Source organism: Trachypithecus francoisi, unplaced genomic scaffold, assembly GCF_009764315.1.
Source record: "Trachypithecus francoisi isolate TF-2019V2 unplaced genomic scaffold, Tfra_2.0 Lachesis_group12, whole genome shotgun sequence".
Taxonomy (NCBI): domain Eukaryota; kingdom Metazoa; phylum Chordata; class Mammalia; order Primates; family Cercopithecidae; genus Trachypithecus; species Trachypithecus francoisi.
In genome coordinates, this window is record NW_022681457.1 from 69,039,209 (window position 1) to 69,061,982 (window position 22,774).

General features: G+C 42.5%; 1 protein-coding gene across 1 annotated transcript; it reads right to left on the reverse strand.

Annotated features, from left to right (window-relative positions):
- Positions 1-832: 832 nt before the first annotated feature.
- LOC117092526 (galectin-16) lies at positions 833-22,028 on the reverse strand. The gene is made up of 3 exons (XM_033226204.1): positions 21,965-22,028; positions 3,159-3,369; positions 833-1,082 (listed from the first exon to the last, which is right to left on the reverse strand). Exons 2-3 carry the CDS (start codon positions 3,330-3,332, stop codon positions 957-959), a joined length of 300 nt encoding a protein of 99 aa, XP_033082095.1. The 5' UTR covers positions 3,333-3,369; positions 21,965-22,028; the 3' UTR covers positions 833-956.
- Between the last annotated feature and the right edge of the window lie 746 nt (positions 22,029-22,774).

Genomic DNA, 22,774 nt, shown 5'->3' on the forward strand with positions numbered 1-22,774 from the left:
AAAGATCCCTCGGAAAATGTGACTCCCATCACATAATCTACCACTCACATGAGTTCAGTAAACCTGTAAAGCTGGGAGAGATAAAAATAAATGATTGCTTTTAACCAATATGTGTTGGGCGGTTTTCTATGCTGCAGTTTATCACAGGAATAGCAGCAAAGCAGAGTCTGCTCACTGTGTCCATGTACATGAATTGTGTCTATTCCAATAATAATCTTCGTGTTCTCTGATCTAAAACCATGACCATTTATTTCCAAAGAGAAACCCCTGGATTCTCTCCACATAAAATGAAAAACTTTTCAAATATTTGCAAATAAGAATAATTGGGATTATTTAAGGGGAATCACTGGGCTCCCGTGATTCTCTATTACTTGGATTGAAAACTTTACATGCAAAACGTGTCATCTTTTTCTTCACTTCCTTCACACCAGCCTGCACAAAGCCAGGCATAGGGTTCATACACAGTAAGCATCCTGAGAACATTGGAAAAATTAAGAAATTCCACATAATTTTCCTCAAGTTATAGGTTTTCCCCAAAGCTACTAGGTACACCTGCATGGCTGTAAACAGCTGACTAACATTTAAGTGCTGTGAGTCATCTGAGATTGGGTAAGTATTTTGGTTCAGACTGTCTGACGTCAACTACGTACTATAGAAAGATGCTGTTCCCAATGTCTTATCAGACATTCCAGGGACCTCGTCACTCTCTCCCTTTGTCACAGGAAGGTTTATCCCCTATGATTTCCTGATGCCTCCCATAGAATGCCCTGGCCCCTCTTGGGGATGATCACATCCTCTTTCCCCCTCTTAAAGCAAGAACCAAGTCATATGTGGTTTCGTGCTGTTTTAATGACCAAGTGTAGGAGAAAGGGTTGAGGAGGGATAATTCTGTGAGCAGGCTCTAGGAATCCTATGGTCAGGTAGAAAGCGGGTTTCCTCAACAATGAGGAGTGTAATCATCTCCATCCGTTGCTGACAAGCACTGAGTCCAGGGAGACATCTCTGCACACTTGAATCATCTTCACATATGATGGTGGGATTCGATGGACAAAGGCATAAATGTATTCACCATTTACCTTTACCTTTAAGAGGAAAAATGCATCAGAAAGACAAGTTTTCAGCCTCCTCTCTACTCTGCCCTAGTACCAATAACATTCTCCAAGAAAACTCCAAGTTATACAAGTGAATGTTGTAGATACACTTCTGTTTACAGATGATGTTTTGTGTCTATTTGAGACAGTTGCTCACTTTATTTCTAATGTTTCCTCTCATTCCTCTAGTGATGTCCTACACTCTGTGTCACACAGTCCCTGTTACTCAGCCTCCCTTCTAAACTGGATGACCCCATTACCAGGGACTGTGTCTCAGGAACTTGAGACCCTGCATCTCACACAGGACCTGCCACAGGGTTAGTGCTAGACCATATTCATTGAAATGCATACTTTTCAGTTCCACGAACTGTGACCGCCTTTCATTACTGATGGCACAGTTCCTCTTTGGAGTAGCCTACATCTGAGGTGTTAGTGGCAAAGAATGAAGCTCAGTGTTCTTAGAGAGTTAAAGGAAAACAGGTCTTGTATAACCTAAGATATTATCTTCAACAACTTCTTTTTTTTTGAGACGGAGTCTTGCTCTGTCGCCCAGGCTGGAGTGCAGTGGCCGGATCTCAGCTCACTGCAAGCTCTGCCTCCCGGGTTCACGCCATTCTCCTGCCTCAGCCTCCTGAGTAGCTGGGACTACAGGCGCCCGCCACCTTGCCCGGCTAGTTTTTTTGTATTTTTTAGTAGAGACGGGGTTTCACCATGTTAGCCAGGATGGTCTCGATCTCCTGACCTCGTGATCCGCCCGTCTCGGCCTCCCAAAGTGCTGGGATTACAGGCTTGAGCCACTGTGCCTGGCAACAACTTCTAAGCATAGGAAAAGATCCCTCACTTGAATCTGAATGAGATGGGAATCTTTTGGCCTACTCATTAGAGAAAGCAAGAAAGTATGGATATATTCCTTATATTGAGGCTATAGAGAAAGTCACCTTATTAGTATTAGTTTTTCAAATTTAAAATGCACGTATTTTTCAACCAATTTTTTTCATTTTTTTGTAATTATGTCCCAATATAAGTATTGGGAGGTTGGTAATGACAAAAGGATTTATTTGCAAGCCTGATACAGCATCATTTGTGAGAGCAAAATACTGGAAACAACTTCAATGCCCAACTGAACAACTGAAGCAGCACCATGGATTGAGAATGTCTTCATGATACATTCTTTGGTGAAAAACCAACTTAGTTCCTAAAGTGTAATGTGTAGAGCAGCTTATACCAGGATTTGCTTAAACACAAATGAAATCATAGACATATCTGTATGCTTCCATAGGCAAAGATTTCCTCTGAAGGGGTTGGCACGGTGGCATATGCCTGTAATCCCACTATATTGGGAGGCTGAGTTGGGCTGATAACTTGAGACTGGGAGTTCAAAACCACCCTGGCCAACATGGTGAAACCCTGTCTCTGCCAAAAATAAAAAAAATTGGCCAGATGTCGGGGCATGCACCTGTAATCCCAGGTACTTGGGAGGCTAAGGCAAGAGACTCACTTGAATCCGGGAGGTGGAAGTTGCAGTGAGCTGAGATCACGTCACTGCCCTCCAACCTGGATGACAAAGTGAGTCTCTGTCTCAAAAAAAAAAAAAAAAAAAAAAAAAAAGGGATTCTCTCTGAAGGAGAGCAGAGCTCTGGTAATGTCATTCGTATGAGTAGAATTGGGGCCCAAAAGTGAGACGAAGACGTAATTTTTTTGATTGATAGAAAAAACTTGTTTCTTAAGTATGATTGATAGAAAAAACTTTTTTCTTAAGTATATTGTATTCATTCGGCTACATGAAAATTTAAATACTGGCATACGTAGAAATGAGCACTATGTGACAAGACAGAGGAGATTCTCCACTATTGGGGAAATGGAAGGTGAGCTGACCTTGACCTTGGTCAGATTTGGGAAAGAGCTGAGGACGGCAGTGCAAGCAGAGGGTGCTTTGTGATGAAAACTGGGGCAGGAGTAGTTATGGGAGATGGGCCCCGAGGGACAGGTGAGGCCAGGTCAATGAGAGCTGCCTCTTGCTCTGGGATCCCAAAGAGCCTGGGTGCTAGGAGCTCCAGGGGTGCTCACCTCATACTCATTGCGACACACATAGATGCGCAGGTCAAATGGTTTGCCATCCTCAAAGGGCACATAGTGTAAATTCTCCTCCAACATCCATATCCCAAACTCACGACTGTTCATGACCACACGACGGCCTAAGTGCACTCGCAAATGGAAGGCAATTTCTGACTCCTCATTCATCTCAGTGTAGAAGTCCACCTGCAGCTGTGGTTCATTGCTGAGGGCAAAGCACACAGTGTGTTGGACAGGTTCCTTCATTGTGCAGACACACACTTGACACACACACAAATCTCTTCCCCCCTTTACTCAACGAAAAAGTCTCCCTGATGATACTGCAGGCCTGATCCCTGTGGGGATGCTTCAGCTCCTTGTGCCCCCAGCAGGGAGATTCTGTGCTCCTCATCCCCAGATGGAAACTGAGTCACAGTCACTGACCTGGGCCTATGACTTGTTCATTCCCTGAAAATTCTATGCCCCTTGATAAAGAGCCACAGCCCCAACCCACTGAGTGTCCTCCTCCCCTAGACCCCATGACTGGCCCACATGTAGTTGCTGCAGGTTTCATGCCTGATGCTGGAGGGTCTCCAGGACCTGCATCTGCATGGGGCCTCCATCCTGCCAACTGGACATTTCCACATCATCCACACATAAGGTCGAACTGTTAGCAAATATACTCCTTTCTCCTCCACCCTCTCCATTGGACCATGGAGTACTCACACAGAAGAGTCGACTGGTGTCCCTTTGATTATCACGCAGGAACCAACAGACAAAGACACAGGCAGTTTGTATGGCACCTGCCAGAGTATTGAGAGTAAGTGAGAGGTGCAGGGGTCAGGCGCAGTCTCCCCTCCTGTAACATATTCCCATAGTGCAGGAGGTTAGAGATCACAGGGAAGACTCTGTGGACTCTCCCTTTTCACCCTACCACATCAGGACCCCATGTTCCTGAAGATATGGTGGACCCATAGGTAAGAGCAAGGGTTCAGGAGCCAAGATGCCTGGATTCCGGTCCTCATTCTGCCTTTTACTAGCCGTGCAATCTTAGATCGGTTACTTCCTCAGCTTCCCTAAAACAAAGAGGGTTGTCACAAATTCCTACTTTGTAAGAAGTTCTCCATAATAGAGCAGTTAATATATGTAAACCTTTTACCCTAATCCCTGGCATGGGTAGGGCCTGTTAGTGGTGACCTAACAGAACCGGGGAGTCCTCCTGAGACACTGACCTGCCTTCATTTTCAACTCTGAAAATGAAAACAAGACTTGAGGATGTAATAATTTAGAAATTCACTCCAGTGAGAAACAACACTTGTTGAAAGAGAGAGAAATGATGAAAGAACAGGAAATCCCTGTGTGTGGGAGGCACATGCATCACGATCATCAAGGGCAATGGACATCCTTCCCAGAAGGGGCACACATTACTGAGAGCATAGCCCCAGTACTTGCACAAAAGAAGCCTGTGGGTCAGAGACATAACTGGAGGGAACGATTGATTTCTACCACGACTACAAGTGGTTGATGATTTTTCTGTATTTTTGAGATAGGGTCTTGCTCTGTTGCCCAGGCTGACATGCAGTGGTGCGATAATAGCTCAATGAGACGTGGAACTCCTGGGCTGCAGTGATCCTCACACATCTGCCCCCTCTTGTGTAGCTGGGGCGGAAGGTGCCTGCCACTCTGACAGTCTGATATTTAAAGTTTTTAAAGAAAGGGTCTCACTATGATACCCAGACCAGTCTCAAACTTCTGGCCTCAAGTTATCCTCTCATCTCTCAAATTGGTGGGATGCTGGCCATGAGCCAGTGAACCCAGCTGCTTTGTTGATTAATATCCACTGTAAGCTCTGTCTGAACTGAGACTAAACTTGTTCCTTCATGGGTGGAGGAACAAGTTTAGACTCAGTCGAGACAGAGCTTACAGTGGCTATTTTACGTGATTCAGTCTCTGAAACCATGGCCTCTAATGTCCTTCTCTAGCAAACCTCCTGTCTCACAATGAAAAATACAGGGTAGGCTGGGGACAGGGAAGCTGAGCCTGGGAGGCAAGAGCCAGTGGTCACTCTGTGCAGACCCCACCTGAGGAATCATCACCCCCATAGTCTCCACTCCTCTTCCCCACTCTTACTGGGAAGAGACATCTACTGATCGTATGTTCCACTCTCACAAGTGATCTGAAAAAAGTCCTTGGTAACTCACTATCTCCAAGATCCCCACCAGTTAAGCCATCTGGGATTCACATTGCCACACATGAAAAGACACACAGTTCCTTCATCAGAGATGCTGCTGTGTGGGGAGAAGCCTTCACATGCACAGAAGGCCACATGTATGTTTTCCCTTCAATACCCAGTCACATCCCAGCACACACATCCACAGTCACACAGAGCCATGCCACTCACTGAGTCACACACACCTGTTCACTGTATGCATAAAGATGCTCATGCACTGGTCTGGCTGTGCACAAGCACACACTCATATCACAAAGAGGAAGACAAAGCACAATCACCCCTTACACTGATACGCACACCTGCTTGACCTGGTGGGCCATCCACCTCCCACCTAAAGTTATATCATCTCAGCAGAGTTCACTCTAATCAGATACCACCTCATGCTCACACAGGGTTACATTGGTCCAGGATCCACACCGCATATGGTACAAGCATCTCAGATACCTAGCCTCAGTGTTTCTCTTCCATACACCCAGAACTCTCAGTAAAGCATTCACAGTAGGAATGCTCATATTTTCATCTCATAAAATACCCCATTTCTTTCTTGGTTTGTGTGACTTGAGATCATTGAAGGCCGTGCCTTTTCAACTCACAGTTAGAAATGACATTGTTCTTTCCTTCTGGGCGACCTTCAGAATTGTGTCCAGTCTTCTGAGTGAATCTCTGAGTTGCAGCACTTAAATGACCCCTTTAAGCCTTGCCCTCTGGCTTCATTCCAGATTCCATGCTCCTCCCAGCAGGCTTTCCTTGCAGCATGAGAAAGGGTCAGGTGTCACGAAGAAACTCAGTCACAATCATAGCTATTTGCAAGTCTGTGTCTGTAATGCAGCAGAAATGACAGTGGGGAAGGTATCAGGCTGTGGATTGGGTTACCAGGGAAATGCATAGATGAGGATGATGGAGTGAGGGGTAGTGATTGTAAAGCCCAGCCTTTGTACCTGTCAATCCTTTCCTCCACTATGCAGAATCTACCCAGAAGCTGTACATTTTCCCAATTTTGTACAATGGCTAAACAAGAAAAAAAAGTTGGAGATTTTGGGAAAATATGTTAACCCTATAAGGTAATTCTTCTCTCTGCCTTTAAACGTTATGGGACAGCACTGACCTTGATCCTGAGGAGGATCTGGGGAGAGAAGTAGAGAAAGTTCTTGAATGAACCTGCCCCACACTAAGCCACTTGGCTTTGCCAGGTAAGGGCCACTTTCATCTGACTGTCACACACTTGGGCTCTAGCTACACCCTCTGTTGATGTCCATGCAAATCAAAGTTTCAGAGACACTGTTTCTTCTGCATATTCTGGCAGAAAGGTGAGATTTATTACTATTATTATTATACTTTAATTTCTAGAGTACATGTGCACAGTGTGCAGGTTTGTTACATAGGTATACATGTCCCATGTTGGTTTGCTGCACCCATTAACTCGTCATTTACATTAAGTATTTCTCCTAATGCTATCCCTCTCCATCCCCCGCATCCCAGACAGGCCCCCATGTGTGATGTACCCCGGCCTGTGTCCAAGTGTTCTCATTGTACAATTCCCACCTATGAGTGAGAACATGCGGTGTTTGGTTTTCTGTCCTTGTGATAGTTTGCTCAGAATAACAGTTTCCAGCTTGATCCATGTCCCTGCAAAGGACATGAACTCATCCTTTTTATGGCTGCCTAGAATTTCATGGTGTATATGTGCCACATTTTCTTAATTCAGTCTATCATTGATGGACATTTGGTTTGGTTCCAAGTCTTTGCTATTGTGAATAGTGGTGCAATAAACATATGTATGCATGTGTCTTTATAGCAGCATGATTTATAATCCTTTGGGTATATACCCAGTAATGGGATTACTGGGTCAAATGGTATTTCTAGTTCTAGATCCTTGAGGAATCGTCACACTGTCTTCCACAATGGTTGAACTAGTTTACAGTCCCACCAACAGTGTAAAAGCGTTTCTATTTCTCCACATCCTCTCCAGCATCTGTTGTTTCCTGACTTTTTAATGATCGCCATTCTAACTGGTGTCAGATGGTATCTCATTGTGGTTTTGATTTGCATTTCTCTGATGGTGAGTGATGATAAGCATTTTTTCATGTGTCTGTTGGCTACATAAATGTCTTCTTTTGAAAAGTGTCTGTTCATATGCTTTGCCCACTTTTTGATGGGGTTGTTTGTTTTTTTCTTGTAAATTTGTTGAAGTTCTTTGTAGATTCTGGATATTAGCCCTTCGTCAGATGCGTAGATTGCAAAAATTTTCTCCCATTCTGTAGGTTGCCTATTCTGTCCCACACTAAGCCACTTGGCTTTGCCAGGTAAGGGCCACTTACCTGCCAGGTTGCCCACTCTGATGGTAGTTTCTTTTGCTGTGCAGAAGCTCTTCAGTTTAATTAGATCCTGTTTGTCTATCTTGGCTTTTGTTGCCATTGCTTTTGGTGTTTTAGTCATGAAGTCCTTGCCCATGTCTATATCCTAAATGGTATTGCCTAGGTTTTTTTCCCCAGGGTTTTCATGGTTTAACATTTAAATCTTTAATCCATCTTGAATTAAGTTTTGTATAAGGTGTAAAGAAGGGATCCAGTTTCAGCTTTCTACATATGGCTAGCCAGTTTTCCCAGCACCATTGATTAAATAGGGAATCCTTTCCCCATTTCTTGTTTTTGCCAGGTTTGTCAAAGATCAGATGGTTGTAGATGTGTGGTGTTATTTCTGAGGGCTCTGTTCTGTTCCACTGGTCTATCTCTGTTTTGGTACCAGTACCATGCTGTTTTGGTTACTGTAACCTTGTAGTGTACTTTGAAGTCACGTAGCATGATGCCTCGAGCTTTGTTCTTTTTACTTAGGATTGTCTTGGCAATGTGGGCTCTTTTTTGGTTCCATATGAACTTTAAAGCAGTTTTTTCCAATTCTGTGAAAAAAGTCATTGGTAGCTTGATGGGGATGGCATTGAATCTATAAATTACCTTGGGCAGTATGGCCATTTTCATGATATTGATTCTTCCTATCCATGAGCATGGTATGTTCTTCCATTTGTTTGTATTCTCTTTTATTTCATTGAGCAGTGGTTGGTCGTTCTCCTTGAAGAGGTTCTTCACATCCCTTGTAAGTTGGATTCCTAGGTATTTTATTCTCTTTGTAGCAATTGTGAATGGGAGTTCACTCATGATTTGGCTCTCTGTCTGTTATTGGTGTTTGGGAATGCTTGTGATTTTTTGCACATTGATTTTGTATCCTGAGACTTTGCTGAAGTTGCTTATCAACTTAAGGAGATTTTGGGCTGCGACAATGGGGTTTTCTAAATATACAATCATGTCATCTTCAAACAGGGACAATTTGACTTCCTCTTTTCCTAATTGAATACCATTTTTTTTCTTTCTCCTGCCTGATTGCCCTGTCCAGAACTTCCAACACTGTGTTGAATGGGAGTGGTGAGAGAGGGCATCCCTGTCTTGTGTCAGTTTTCAAAGGGAATGCTTTCAGTTTTTGCCCATTCAGTATGATATTGGCTGTGGGTTTGTTATAAATAGCTCTTATTATTTTGAGATACGTTCCATCCATACCTAGTTTATTGAGAGTTTTTAGCATGAAGGGCTGTTGAATTCTGTCGAAGGCCTTTTCTGCATCTATTGAGATAATCATGTGGTTTTTGTCACTGGTTCTATTTATGTGATGGATTATGTTTATTGATTTGCATATGTTGGACCAGCCTTGCATCCCCTGTGTGAAGCCGACTTGATCGTGGTGGACAAGATTTTTGGTGTGCTGCCAGATTCAGTTTACCAGTATTTTATTGAGGATTTTTGCATTGATGTTCATCAGGGATATTGCTCTAAAATTCTCCTTTGTTGTTGTTGTTGTGTCTCTGCTAGGCTTTGGTATCAGGATGATGCTGGCCTCATAAAACGAGCTAGGGAGGATTCCCTCTTTTTCTATTGATTGGAATAGTTTCAGAAGGAATGGTACCAGTTCCTCCTTGTACCTCTGGTAGACTTCAGCTGTGAATCCGTCTGATCCTGGACTTTTTTTTTGGTTGGTAAGCCATTAATTATTGCCTCAATTTCCAAGTATGTTATTGGTCTATTCAGAGATTCAAATTCTTCCTGGTTTAGTCTTGGGACGGTGTATGTGTTCAGGAATATATCCATTTCTTCTAGATTTTCTAGTTTATTTGCATAGAGGTGTTTACAGTATTCTCTGATAGTAGTTTGTATTTCTGTGGGATCAGTGGTGATATCCTCTTTATCATTTTTATTGCATCTATGTGATTCTTCTCTCTTTTCTTCTTTATTAGTCTGGCTAGTGGTCTATCAATTTTGTTGATCTTTTCAAAAAACCAGCTCCTGGATTCACTGATTTTTTGATGGTTTTTTTTTTGTGTGCCTCTATCTCTTTCAGTTCTGCCCTGATCTTAGTTATTTCTTGTCTTCTGCTAGCTTTTGAATGTGTTTGCTCTTGGGTCTCTAGTTCTTTTAATTGTGATGTTAGGGTGTCGATATTAGATCTTTCCTGTTTTCTCTTGTGGGCATTTAGTGCTACAAATTTCCCTCTACACGCTGCTTTAAATGTGTCCCAGAGATTCTGGTATATTGTGTCTTTGTTCTCATTGGTTTCAAAGATCATCTTTATTTCTGCCTTCATTTCGTTATGTACCCAGTAGTCATTCAGGAAGAGGTTGATCAGTTTCCATGTAGTTGAGCTGTTTTGAGTGAGTTTCTTAATCCTGAGTTCTAGTTTGATTGCACTGTGGTCTGAGAGACAGTTTATTGTGATTTCTGTTCTCTTACATTTGCTAGGAGTGCTTTACTTCCAACTATGTGGTCAGTTTTGGAATAAGGGCGATGTGGTGCTGAGAAGAATGTATATTCTGTTGATTTGGGGTGGAGAGTTCTGTAGATGTCTATTAAGTCTGCTTGGTCCAGAGCTGAGTTCAAGTCCTGGATATCCTTGTTAACCTTCTGTCTCGGTGAGCTGTCTAACATCGACAGTGGGGTGTTAAAGTCTCCCATTATTATTGTATGGGAGTAAGTGTCTTTGCAGGTCTCTAAGGACTTGCTTTATGAATCTGGATGCTCCTGTATTGGGTGCATATATATTTAGGATAGTTGGCTCTTGTTGAATTGATCCCTTTACCATTATGTAATGGCCTTCTTTGTCTCTTTTGATCTTTGTTGGTTTAAAGTCTGTTTTATCAGAGACTAGGATTGCCACTCCTGCTTTTTTTTGCTTTCCATTTGCTTCGTAGATCTTCCTCCATCCCTTTATTTTGAGCCTATGTGTGTCTCTGCACATGAGATGATCTCCTGAATACAGCAGACTGATGGGTCTTGACTCTTTATCCAATTTGCTAGTCTGTGTCTTTTAATTGGGGCATTTAGCCCATTTACATTTAAGGTTAATATTGTTATGTATGAATTTGATCCTGTCATTATGATGTTAGCTGATTATTTTACCCGTTAGTTGATGCAGTTTCTTGCTAGCATCAATGGTCTTTACAATTTGGCATGTTTTTGTAGTGGCTGGTACCAGTTGTTCCTTTCCATGTTTAGTGCTTCCTTCAGGAGCTCTTGTAAGGCAGGCCTGGTGGTGACAAAATCTCTCAGCATTTGCTTCTCTGTAAAGAATTTTATTTCTCCTTCAGTTATGAAGCTTAGTTTGGCTGGATATGAAATTCTGGGTTGAAAATTCTTTTCTTTAAGAATGTTGAATATTGGCCCCCAGTCTCTTCTGGCTTATAGGGTTTCTGCCAGGAGACCTGCTGTTAGTCTGATGGATTTCTCTTTGTGGGTAACCTGACCTTTCTCTCTAGCTGCCCTGAACATTTTTTCCTTCATTTCAACCTTGGCTAATCTGAGAATTATGTGTCTTGGGTTGCTGTTCTCGAGGAGTATCTTTGTGGTATTCTCTGTATTTCCTGAATTTGAATGTTGGCCTGCCTTGCTAGGTTGGCAAGTTCTCCTGGATAATATCCTGAAGAGTGTTTTCCAACTTGGTTCCATTCTCCCCACCACTTTCTGGTACACCAATCCAATGTAGATTTGTTCTTTTCACATTGTCCCGTATTTCTTGAAGGCTTTATTTGTTTGTTTTTACTCTTTTTTCTCTAAACTTCACTTTTCACTTTATTTCATTAATTTGATCTTCGATCACTGGTACCCTTTCTTCCACTTGATCAAATCGGCTACTGAAGCTTGTGCATGCATCACATAGTTCTCATGCCATGGTTTTCAGCTCTATCAGGTCATTTAAGGTCTTCTCTACACTGTTTATTCTAGTTAGCCATTCATCTAATCTTTTTTTCAAGATTTTTAGCTTCCTTGCAATGGGTTCAAATATCCTCCTTTAGCTCGGAGAAGTTTGTTATTACCAACCTTCTGAAGCCTACTTCTGTCAGCTCATCAAAGTCATTCTGTGTCCAGCTTTGTTCTGGTGCTGGTGAGGAGCCATGATTCTTTGGAGGAGAAGAGGCATTCTGGTTTTTCAAGTTTTCAGCTTTTCTTCTCTGGTTTTTCCCTATCTTTGTGGTTTTACAGCATTTTTGATGCTGGTGACCTACAGATGGGGTTTTGGTGTGAATGTCCTTCTTGTTGATGTTGATGCTATTCCTTTCTGTTTGTTAGTTTTCCTTCTAACACTCAGGTCCCTCAGCTGCAGGTCTGTTTAAGTTTGCTGGAGGTCCACTCCAGATGCTGTTTGCCTGGGTATCACCAGCGGAGGCTGCAGAACAGCAAATATTGCAGAACAGCAAATATTGCTGCCTGATCCTTCCTCCAGGAGCTTTATCCCAGAGCGATACCCACCTGTATGAGGTATCTGTTGGCCCCTATTGGGAGCTGTCTCCCAGTTAGGTCAGGGACCTACTTGGGGAAGTAGGCTGTTGGTTCTCAGAGCTCAAACACCATGCTGGGAGAACCACTGCTCTCTTCAGACCTGTCAGACCGGGATGTTTAAGTCTGTAGAAATTTCTGCTGCCTTGTGTTCAGCTATGCCCTGCCCCCAGAGGTGGGGTTTATAGAGGCAGCAGGCCTTGCAGAACTGTGGTGGGCTCTGCCCAGTTTGAGCTTCCCAGCCACTTTGTTTACCTATTCAAGCGTCAGGAATGGTGGACACCCCTCCCCCTGCCAGGCTGCTGCCTCCGAAGTCGATCTCAGACTGCTGCGCTAGCAGTGAGCAAGGCTCTGTGGGCATGGGACCCGTGGAGCCAGGCGCAGGATATAATCTCCTGGTGTACCGTTTGCTAAGACCATTGGAAAAGCACAATATTTGGTTGGCAGCCTCCCGATTTTCCAGGTACAGTCTGTCATGGCTTCCCTTTGCTAGGAAAGGGAAATCCCCTGACCCCTTGTGCTTCCCAGGTGAGGCGATGCCCCGCCCTGCTTCAGTTCACCTTCCTTGGGCTGCACCCACTGTCCAACCAGTCCCAATGAAATGAACCAGGCACCTCAGTTGTAAATGCAGAAGTCACCGTCTTCTGCATTGATCACACTGGGCGCCACAGACCAGAGCTGTTCATATTCAGCCATCTTGGAACAGAATTGAGATTTGTTTTTTTTTTGATTTATTTTTCCTTTTATTTTAGGTTCAGTGGTACATATGCAGATAAAGTTGTGCCATGGGTTTTGTGGTAAATATGATTTCTTCATCTGGGTACTAAGCATAGTACTCAATAGTTATTTTTTTGCTCCTGTTATAACTTTCACCCTCCACCCTCAGGTAGGTCCCAGTGTGTGTTGTTCCTCTCTTGGTGTCCATGAGTCTCATTTAGTTCACTCTTATAAGTGAGAACATACCATATTTGGTTTTCTGTTCCTGCATTAGTTTGCTGAGAATAATGACTTCCAGCTCCATCCATGTTAATGCAAAAGATATAATCTCACTCTTTTGTAGGACTGCATAGTATTCCATTGCGTACATGTACCACATTTTCTGTATTTAATCTGTCCTTGATGAGCATTTGGGTTCATTCCATGTCTTTGCTATTGTGCATAGTTTTGCAGTGAACATTCCTGTGTGTATGTCTTTATGGCAGAATGATTTCTATTCTTCTGGGTATACACCCAGTGATGGGATTGCTGGGTTGAATGGTAGTTCTGTTATTAGCTGAGGAATCACCACGCTGCTTTCCACAATGGGTGAGCTAATTTACACTTCTACCAACAATGTGTAAGTGCTCCCTTTTCTTCATAACCTTGTCAGTATCTGTCCTTTTTTGACTTTTTAATAAGAGCCATTCTGACTGGTGTGAGATGGTATCTCATTTTGGTTTTGATTTGTTTTTCTCTAATGTTCAGTGATGTTAAGCTTTTATTATATGCTTTTTGGCCACCTGTATGTCTACTTTTGAAAAGTGTCTGTTCCTGTCCTATGCTCATCTTTTTTGTTGTTGTTTTAAAACAGGTCTCCCTCTGACACACAGGCTGGAGTGGTGTGGCACTGTCTCAGCTCACTGCACCCTCTGGCTCCTGGGTTTAGGTGATCCTCCCAGCGCAGCCTCCTGAGTAGCTGGGACTACAGTCTCATGTCACCATGCCAGGCTAATGTTTTCTAATTTTAGTATAGTCAGGTTTTTGCCATGTTACCCAGCCTGTCCTCAAATTCCTGGGCTCAAGCCATCCAACAGCCTTGGCTGCCCAACGTGCTGGAATTACAGGCATGAGCCATTGTGCTAAGCCCTTTACCCACTTTTTTATGGGTTTATTTTTTTCTTTCTTGTAAAGTTGTTGAAGTTTCTTATAGATTCTCAGATACTAGATCTTCTTCAGATACATAGTTTGAAAATATTTTCTCACATTCCGTAGGTGTGTTGTAGTTCTCTCATTCCAGCGTGTTTCTAGTTTTGGATTTTACATTTAAGTCTTTAATCCATCTTGAATTGATTTTTGTATATGATTTAAAGAAGGAATTCAGTTTCAATATTCCGCATATGGCTAGCCAGGTCTCCTAGCATCATTTCTTGAACAGGGAGTCTTTTCTTCATTCATTGCTTGTTTGGTCAGATTTGTTGAAGATCAGATAGTTGTAGGTGTATGGCCTTATTTCTGGGGTCTCCATTCTGTTCCATTGGTCTGTCTGAGACCACCATATTTGGCAGGCTGGTCTCAAGTTATCTTCTGACCTCATGAAAGGCCTGCCTCAGCCTCCCAAAGTGCTGGGATTACAGGCATGAGCCACCGTGCCCGGCCCTTTTGCCCACTTTTTGATGGAGTTGTTTGTCTTCTCTTGCAAAGTTACTAAAGTTCCTTATAGATGCTAGATATAAGACCTTTTTCAGATACAAACTTTTCAAATATTTTCTCCCATTCTGTAGATTGTCTGTTGATTCTGTTGATAGTTTCTGTTGCTGTGCAGAAGCTCTTTAGCTTAAATAAATCCATTGTCAATTTTTGCTTTTCTTGTGATTGCTTTTGGCATCTTTGTCATAAAACTTTTTTCCATTTCTACATTCAGAATGATATTGCCTATGTAGTTTTCCAGGGTTTTTATAGTTTTGCATTTACATTTAAGTCTTTAACCCATATTGAGTTGATTTTTCTGTATAATGTGAGGAAGAAGTTCAGTTTCAATCATCTGCATATGACTAGCCAGTTACTCAGAACCATTTCTTGAATAGGAAATCATTTTTACATTGCTTGTTTGGTCAGCTTAGTCGAAAGTCAGATGGTTGTAGGTGTGCGACCTTATTTCTGGGCTCTCTTTTCTCTCCCACTGGTCTGTGTGTCTGTTTTTGTACCAGTACCATACTGTCCAGTTACTGTGGCCCCGTAGTACAGTTTGATGTTGGGTAATGTGATGTTTCCAGCTTAGTTCTTTTTGCTTAGAATTGTCTTGGTTATTCAACTCATTCTTGGTTCCATGTGTATTTTAAAATAGTTTTTTCTAATTCTATGAAGGATTTCATAGGTAGTTCAATAGAAATAGCATTGAATCTGTACATTTCTTTGGGAAGTATGGCTGTTTTAATGATAATGACTCTTGTTATCTAAGAGCATGGGATGTTTTTCCATTTGTTTGGGTCATCTCTGGTTTTTTAAGCAGTGTTTTGTAATTCTCAGGGTAACAATCTTACACCTCCTGGTTAGCTGTATTTCTAGGTATTTTATTCTTTTTATGGCAATTGTGAATGAAACTGCAGTCCTGATTTGGCCCTGTGCTTCACTGTTGTTGGCATATAGGAGTTCTAGTGATTTTTGCACATTGATTTTGTGTCCTGAAACCAGCTTAAGAATTGTTTGGGCGGCGACTATGATATTTTCTAGATATGGAATCAGGTCTGCAAATAGGGATTGCTTGACCTCTCTTTCTGTTTGGATGCCCTTTCTTTCTTTCTCTTGCCTGATTGCTCTGGCCAGGACTTCCAACACTATGTTGAATAGGAGGGGTGAGAGAGGGCACTGCAGAAATTGTGGTCTGAAAATCCAAATTCAATCCTGCTCCATTCATCATACATTTTTTGAGGTGTGATTTATCAAATACAAAACAAAACAAAACAAAAAATTTCTCTGTTAATTCTGTCTTATTGACCCCTCACTTGCAAATACAGGCCCGTATGCACCAGAGCTCAGCACCACGGACAGCACCACAGAAGAAACACAGTTTTGGGAGACTTGGACATCAAGGACAACATTATCAAAGAGTAGATTTATTCTTTGGGGGCTTTCAGCAAAAACCGAAAAGCCCTAAAGACCTTTCAGTAGGTAAGCTTTTAGAGTGCAGAAATAACCTACTGTATTTTGAGCAATGATGTATTTGCTGGGAGAAGACCATGAATTTGAGTTGACAAGCATGAAAGAGACATTGAGTAAGTCTCCAGAGGCAAATAAAAAATCATTTGTTCAACATTGGTTCCTTGGCTCTATGTCTTCTCTTTTTATTTGAGACATCACTCCTGGCCACCATGAGCATAGGGTAGTAGCTGGTATGAAGATGAGTGTAACAGATGGCCTAAATGAGCTGAACTGAACTGGTGAATATCAGTCAAGAAAAGGCAGTCACTGTGTGTTTGTATAGTAGGGGCAGCATGTAGGACACTGTAGGTTATTCAAATACAATGGGCATCATCCAGCGACATGTAGATATGAAATCAAATTCATGTTCTGCTCAGAAATTCATGGGTTCCAAGATAGTTTTTATCTACTCAGAGCAAGAATTGCCTAATTCCCCAAGAAATGATTTCCATGCTGATGAGGGGCCTATGAACCATCATCAAAATAGAGAGGTGACCAAAACTGTGAGAGGGATGATATAAGGAGGAAAGTGTACCTAACAAGAACCTGAGACTTTCCAGTGAAAGTGGAGGGAATTTCAGTTCATACAGGAAAGCAACAAGAAAGAGAGGCATGAAGGTGTCATTTACTGTGTAGTGACACCTCAAGGTATCTGGATATTAGCTTAAAGGAGGGCAAGGAGAGAGGCATACCCATGAGTAAGGTTGGAGCTGAACAAGCTGTGGCAATGAACATGGAAAGAGAGGATGAAGATGATCAAGTTGACACCTGTGATAGGCCCTGCAGACAAAGAGGCTATTTGTTGAGATCCTTTTCAATCTGCATTGTTTGGGTTTTAGGTAATATATTGTTTATCTTCTCGTAAACAGTTCTCTATTTGTGCTATGAACCAGATGACAACAGCTTTTATAGAGGGAAAAGGGCTGTCATTGTGCCTACTTGGTAGGAGTTCTAAGAAGCTGACAGTAGAAGGTGGAGCCAATTGTTGCAGAGAAACATTTTCAGAAAAGATGAAAATAGGAATCTGCTGATTTCAGCAATGATGAACCAGTGACGGATGTCTATTTTTGTTTGTTTGTTTGTATTGGTTTCTTTGTTTTAATTTTTATTCATGTACAAAAAGCTAGCATGATTCTTTCACTGAGTGGATGTCTTGCTTATTAATTCAAGGAACATCACTTAATCCAACTTAAAGAGACCTATATCCTTTACGTACTTATGGAAGCAGAAGCGGCACATATCAAGACAATATTTTCAGACAAGGCGATGCTGGTTTGATCAGATGCAACAAGGGTAAGAACCCTGGCTGATTTTTTTTTATGGGTGGCTCCAGTAGAGCTGTTGGTGACACATCTTGCTTTCAGGGTGCTGCTTATTATCTTTTGCCCCTCTACAATAAATGTGTTCACTGCATTTTCCTACATCTGTTTTAGTCTTGTATGATTAATTTGTATAGGGCAGATAATGTATTTCTTTAGTGCTTATGTTGAAAGAAAGTGCATCTGATCATTTGTAGTCACTTCATGGACACCCGATCCTGATGGGATGATAACATTGTGGACGTCAATCTGAGCCTGTTTCTATAATTGTATTGCCTTCAGTGGTTCCTTACAGGATTAGTGCTTTTGGTATATGGGAAACATGTAAGCCAGTGAGGACTGAATGGAAATAGTTGCCAAGGATGCTCCCTCATGACTACATGTCAAAATAACCACATCTTATGAAACCCCCCTCCCTTGATTTGGGCTTGTGTATGGCTCAGTTTGATCAATATAATGTCATAGAAGTGACACTGTCCACCTTTCAAAGCCAGGTCCTATGATGCCTTGCACCTTCTTCCTGAGCCTTTTGGAAGGCTTTCTTTGGTGGCAGCCAATCGTCATTCCTTAAGTCCAAGAACCATGAGACTCTTATGATTTGAGGGAATTCAAGGCATGAATGGGGAAGTGACGTAGGGAAGGAGATAATCAGCCAGCCCGTAGGTGTTCACCCAGCCCTCGTGTTGAGTCAGACATGAGTGAAGCATCCTCTGGAATCCCAAACTAAAAGACACTTCAGAAAACATAACTTTCACCACATGATCTACTACCCACATGAGTGCAGTTAACCAAGAAAGATCAGAGTAAATGATTTCTTTAAGCCAACATGTGTTGGGAGATTTGCTGTGCTGCAATGCCCAATGAAACAGCAGCAAAGCAAGGTCGGCTTACTGTGTCCATGTGTATGAATTGTGTCCATCCCAAAAATAAACTACACATTTTCTGATCTAAAACCATGACCACGTGTTTTAAAACAGAAATCCAAGGATTCTGCCACATATTTTGGAAAAAATCTCATAATTATTATTATTTTTTTTTAGTTTTTTAAAAGATTGTACTTTAGTTCTGGGTTACATGTGCAGAACGTGCAGTTTTGTTACATAGATATACACGTGCCGCGGTGGTTTGCTGCACCCATCAACCTGTCACCTACATTAGGTATTTCTCCTAATGTTATCCCTCCCCTAGCCCCCACCCCCAAACAGGCCCCAGTGTGTGATGTTCCCCTCTCTGTGTCCATGTGTTCTCGCTGTTCAACTCCCACTTATGAGTGAAAACATGTGGTGTTTGGTTTTCTGATCTTCTGATAGTTTGCAGAGAATGATGGTCTCCAACTTCATCCATGTCCCTGCAAAGGACATAAACTCGTCCTTTATTATGGCTGCATAGTATTCCATGGTGTATATGTGCCACAGTTTCTTAATCCAGCCTATCATTGATTGACTTTTGGGTTGGTTCCAAGTCTTTGCTATTGTGAATAGTGCCTCAATAAACACACATGTGCATGTGTCTTCATCGTAGAATGATTTATAATCCTTTGGATATATGCCCAGTAATGGGATTGCTGGGTCAAATGGTATTTCTAGTTCTAGATCCGTGAGGAATTGCCACACTCTCTTCCACAATTGGGGTTCCTTTAGAGAAATCTTTGGACTCCTGTGATTCTCTAACTATTGCTTGGATTGAAATTTTCATGTGAGAAATCTGTCTTTTTGTAAAGCTCCTGCATGGCAGCCTGTACAGAGCCAGGTACCATGTTAACACACGATGAACATCCTGAAAATAATGGAAAGAATTAGGAAATTCCACGAGATGGTTCTTAAGTTACAAAATTTATCCCCAAAGCCATGAGGTACATCTGTGTGGCTGTAAACAGCTACCTAACATTTCAGTGCAGTGAGTCATCTGAGATAGGGTAAAGATTTTGTCTCAGATTCTCTGATGTCAACAACGTGCTGTTGAAGGATGCTGTACGTAATGTCTTCTCAGACATTCCGGGAACCTGGTCATTCACTCATGGAGTCACAGGAAGGTTTATCCTATTTGATTTCTGGATGCCTCCCATAAAGTTCCTCAGGGCCTCTTGGGGGATGACCATTTCCTCTTTCCCTCTTAAAGCAAGAACCAAATTCTGGGAAGTTTGGTGATGTTTTAATGACCAACTGCAGGGAAAAGGGTGAGGAGAGATCATGCTGTTAGCAGGCTCTGGGGATCCTATGGTCACATGGAAAGAGGGATTCCTCAACAATGAGGTGTGTAGTCTTCTCCCTCAATTGCAGACAGACATTGAGATCAGGGAGACATCTTCCCACAATTGCACAGTCTTCACAGAACATGGTGGAAGTGGATGGGCAAAGATGTAATGGTGTTGGCCATTTATTATTACCTACAAGAGGAAAAATGCCTCAGAAAGACAGTATGCCACCAAACAAACTTTCAGCCTTCTCTCCACTGTTGCCTAGTACCTACAACATCCCCTGAGAAAACTACTAGTTACATAACTGAACCCAAGATTCACACTTCTGTTTAAGATTAACTATTTGAGAGAGAGCTCACATGATTTCTAGTGTTTCCTCTCGTTCCTCCAGCAAGTCTGTACCACTCTGTGTCACATTGTCTATGTTTGCTCAGCTTCCCATCTAGCTTAGAAAATTCCCGTAGCTAGTGACTGTGTTTCATGAGCTTGAATCCCTGCATCTTGTACAGGGATTCAAATAGGATTAACACTGGATTATGTTCATTGAATGCATATATATCAGTTCCATGAACTATGACTGCCATTCCCTGCTGATGGCCCCGTTTCTCTTTGGAGTTGCCTAGATCTGGGCTGATGGTGGCCAAGAATAAAACTCAAGTGTTGGAGAGGTAGAATCGGACAAGTGTTGCAAAACATAGGCTATCATTTTGAACAGTTTCTAAGCATAGAAAGAGATCCCTCACTGGAATCTGAATAAAATGTGAATCTTTTGCGCTACTCATAAGAAAGGGCCAGAACATTTGTAGATATTCTTCATTACTGAGGCTACAAAGTAACCTTCTATGTGTCAATTTGTTAAATTTAAAATGCACACATTTTTGAACCAGTTATTTCATTTCTTTGTGATTATCTTTCAATATAAGTAAGGGAGGTGGATAAAACAAAAGAATTGACTAGAAGTCTTAATACAGCACCATTAGTGAGAGCAAAATATTGGAAATAACCTCAAGACCCTTCAAAAGAGTCAAGATCAATAATTTTGGGTAATCCTTATAATGCAATATTATGCATTCTTTAAAAACTGAGGAAGCACCATTAATAGGTGATATCTTCAATATATATTATTTGACAACAAATCAACTCAGTTTTAAAGGTGTAATGTGTAGAGCAATGTATACTAGGATTTTCTTAAAAACAAATGAAATTATAGATCTATATGCTTCTATAAGCAATGATTTCCTGTGGAAGGAGAGGAGAGCAGGGTTAATGCTCTCAGGAATAAGATTGGGTCCAGGAGTGAGACAAAGACTTAATTTTTCATTAACTAAACAATTTTATTCTTATGAATATTGTATTCATTCAATGAAGTGAAAATTTAAATAGCAGTATAAGTAGAAATGAATACAGTGGGAAAAGACAGAGGAGATTCTTCACCTTGGGGGAAATGCCAGATGAGCTGATACTGATCACGATCAGATTTTGGAAAAGAACTGAGGATGGCAGTGCAAGCAGAGGGTGCTCTGTGATAAAAAGCCCGGGGCAAGAGTAGTTATGAGAAATGGGTCCTGAAAAACTATTGGGCCAGGCCAGGGAGAGCTGCCTCCTGCTCTGAGAACCCCTGGAGGCTGGATACCGGGAGCTCCTGGGCGCTCACCGGGTATTCATCGTCCAGCACCAAGATGCTCAGATCAAATGGTTTGCCGTCCTCAAAGAACACATTGCAGCATCTCCCCTCACTTCCAGGCCCCACACACGTGGCTGTCAATGACCAAACAATGGCCAAAGTGCACTCAGAAATGGAAGGTGATGTCTGAGTTCTCATTCATCCCAGTGTAGAATTCCACCTGCAGCTCTGGGTCACTGCTGAGGGCAAAGCACACAGTGTTGGGCAGACCCCTCCCTTGTGGGGCACACACTCAACACACACACAAATCCCTTCCTTCCTTTCCTCAAAGCAGAAAAAAGCCTCCCTGGTCTCCGTGGTGATACTGCAGGCCTGGTCCCTGTGGGGCTGTCTTAGCTCCTCATATATCCCCCAGGTGAGGAGATGCTCTGCCCCTCACAAGTTGGAAAGTGAGCCACAGTCACTTACCTGGGCCTATGCCTTGTCCATTCCCTGAAAATTTTATGCCTCTTGATAAAGAGTCACAGCCCTAACACCTGAGTGTTCTCCTCCCTTAGGCTGCGTGACTGACTGACAGTTCATCCACTGCAGGTCTCATGCCTGGTGCTGGAGGGTCTCCAGAACCTGCACCTGTATGGTGCCTCCATCCTGCCAACTAGACATTTCCACATCACTCACATGAGACCACCTCCTGAGTAAATATTCTCCTTTCTTTTCCACTCCTGTGCCATACAGTACTCACATGAAAGGGAGGATCAGTGTCCCTCTGATTTTCACGTAAGAACCAATGGATAAGGACACAGGCCTTCTGTGTGGCACCTGCTAGGGGACTGAGAGTGGGTGAAAGGGACTGGGCCAGGTTCACCCTCGCCTTTTGTGACAGATTCCCATGATGCAGAAAATTAGGGATCAACAGGCAAACTGTGAGGACTTCCCTTTTTCACCCTATCACAGTCGGAACTCCATATTCCTAAAGACACCAGAGTCTCATAGTTAGGAGCTAGGATTCAGGAGCCAGGCTGCCTGGACTCCAGTCCTGATTCTGCCTCTTACTGGCAATGCCATCTTAGATCCATTACTTGAACTCTGCCTAATTTAGTTTCCCGGGTACAAAGAGGATTATTTAAAACTCTTTTTGGCCGGGCGCGGTGGCTCAAGCGTGTAATCCCAGCACTTTGGGAGGCCGAGACGGGCGGATCACAAGGTCAGGAGATCGAGACCATCCTGGCTAATACGGTGAAACCCCGTCTCTACTAAAGAATACAAAACAAAAAACAAAAAACAAAAAAAACTAGCCGGGCGACGAGGCGGGCGCCTGTAGTCCCAGCTACTTGGGAGGCGGAGGCAGGAGAATGGCGTAAACCTGGGAGGCGGAGCTTGCAGTGAGCTGAGATCCAGCCACCGCACTCCAGCCTGGACGACAGAGCCAGACTCCATCTCAAAAACAAAAAACAAAAAAAAAAATCTCTCCTTTCCTCTACTTTACTTTTTATTTTTTGTCTTTATTAGTAATTCTTACTTTGAAGGGTTCCCATAGTCTGGATTCTTCTTT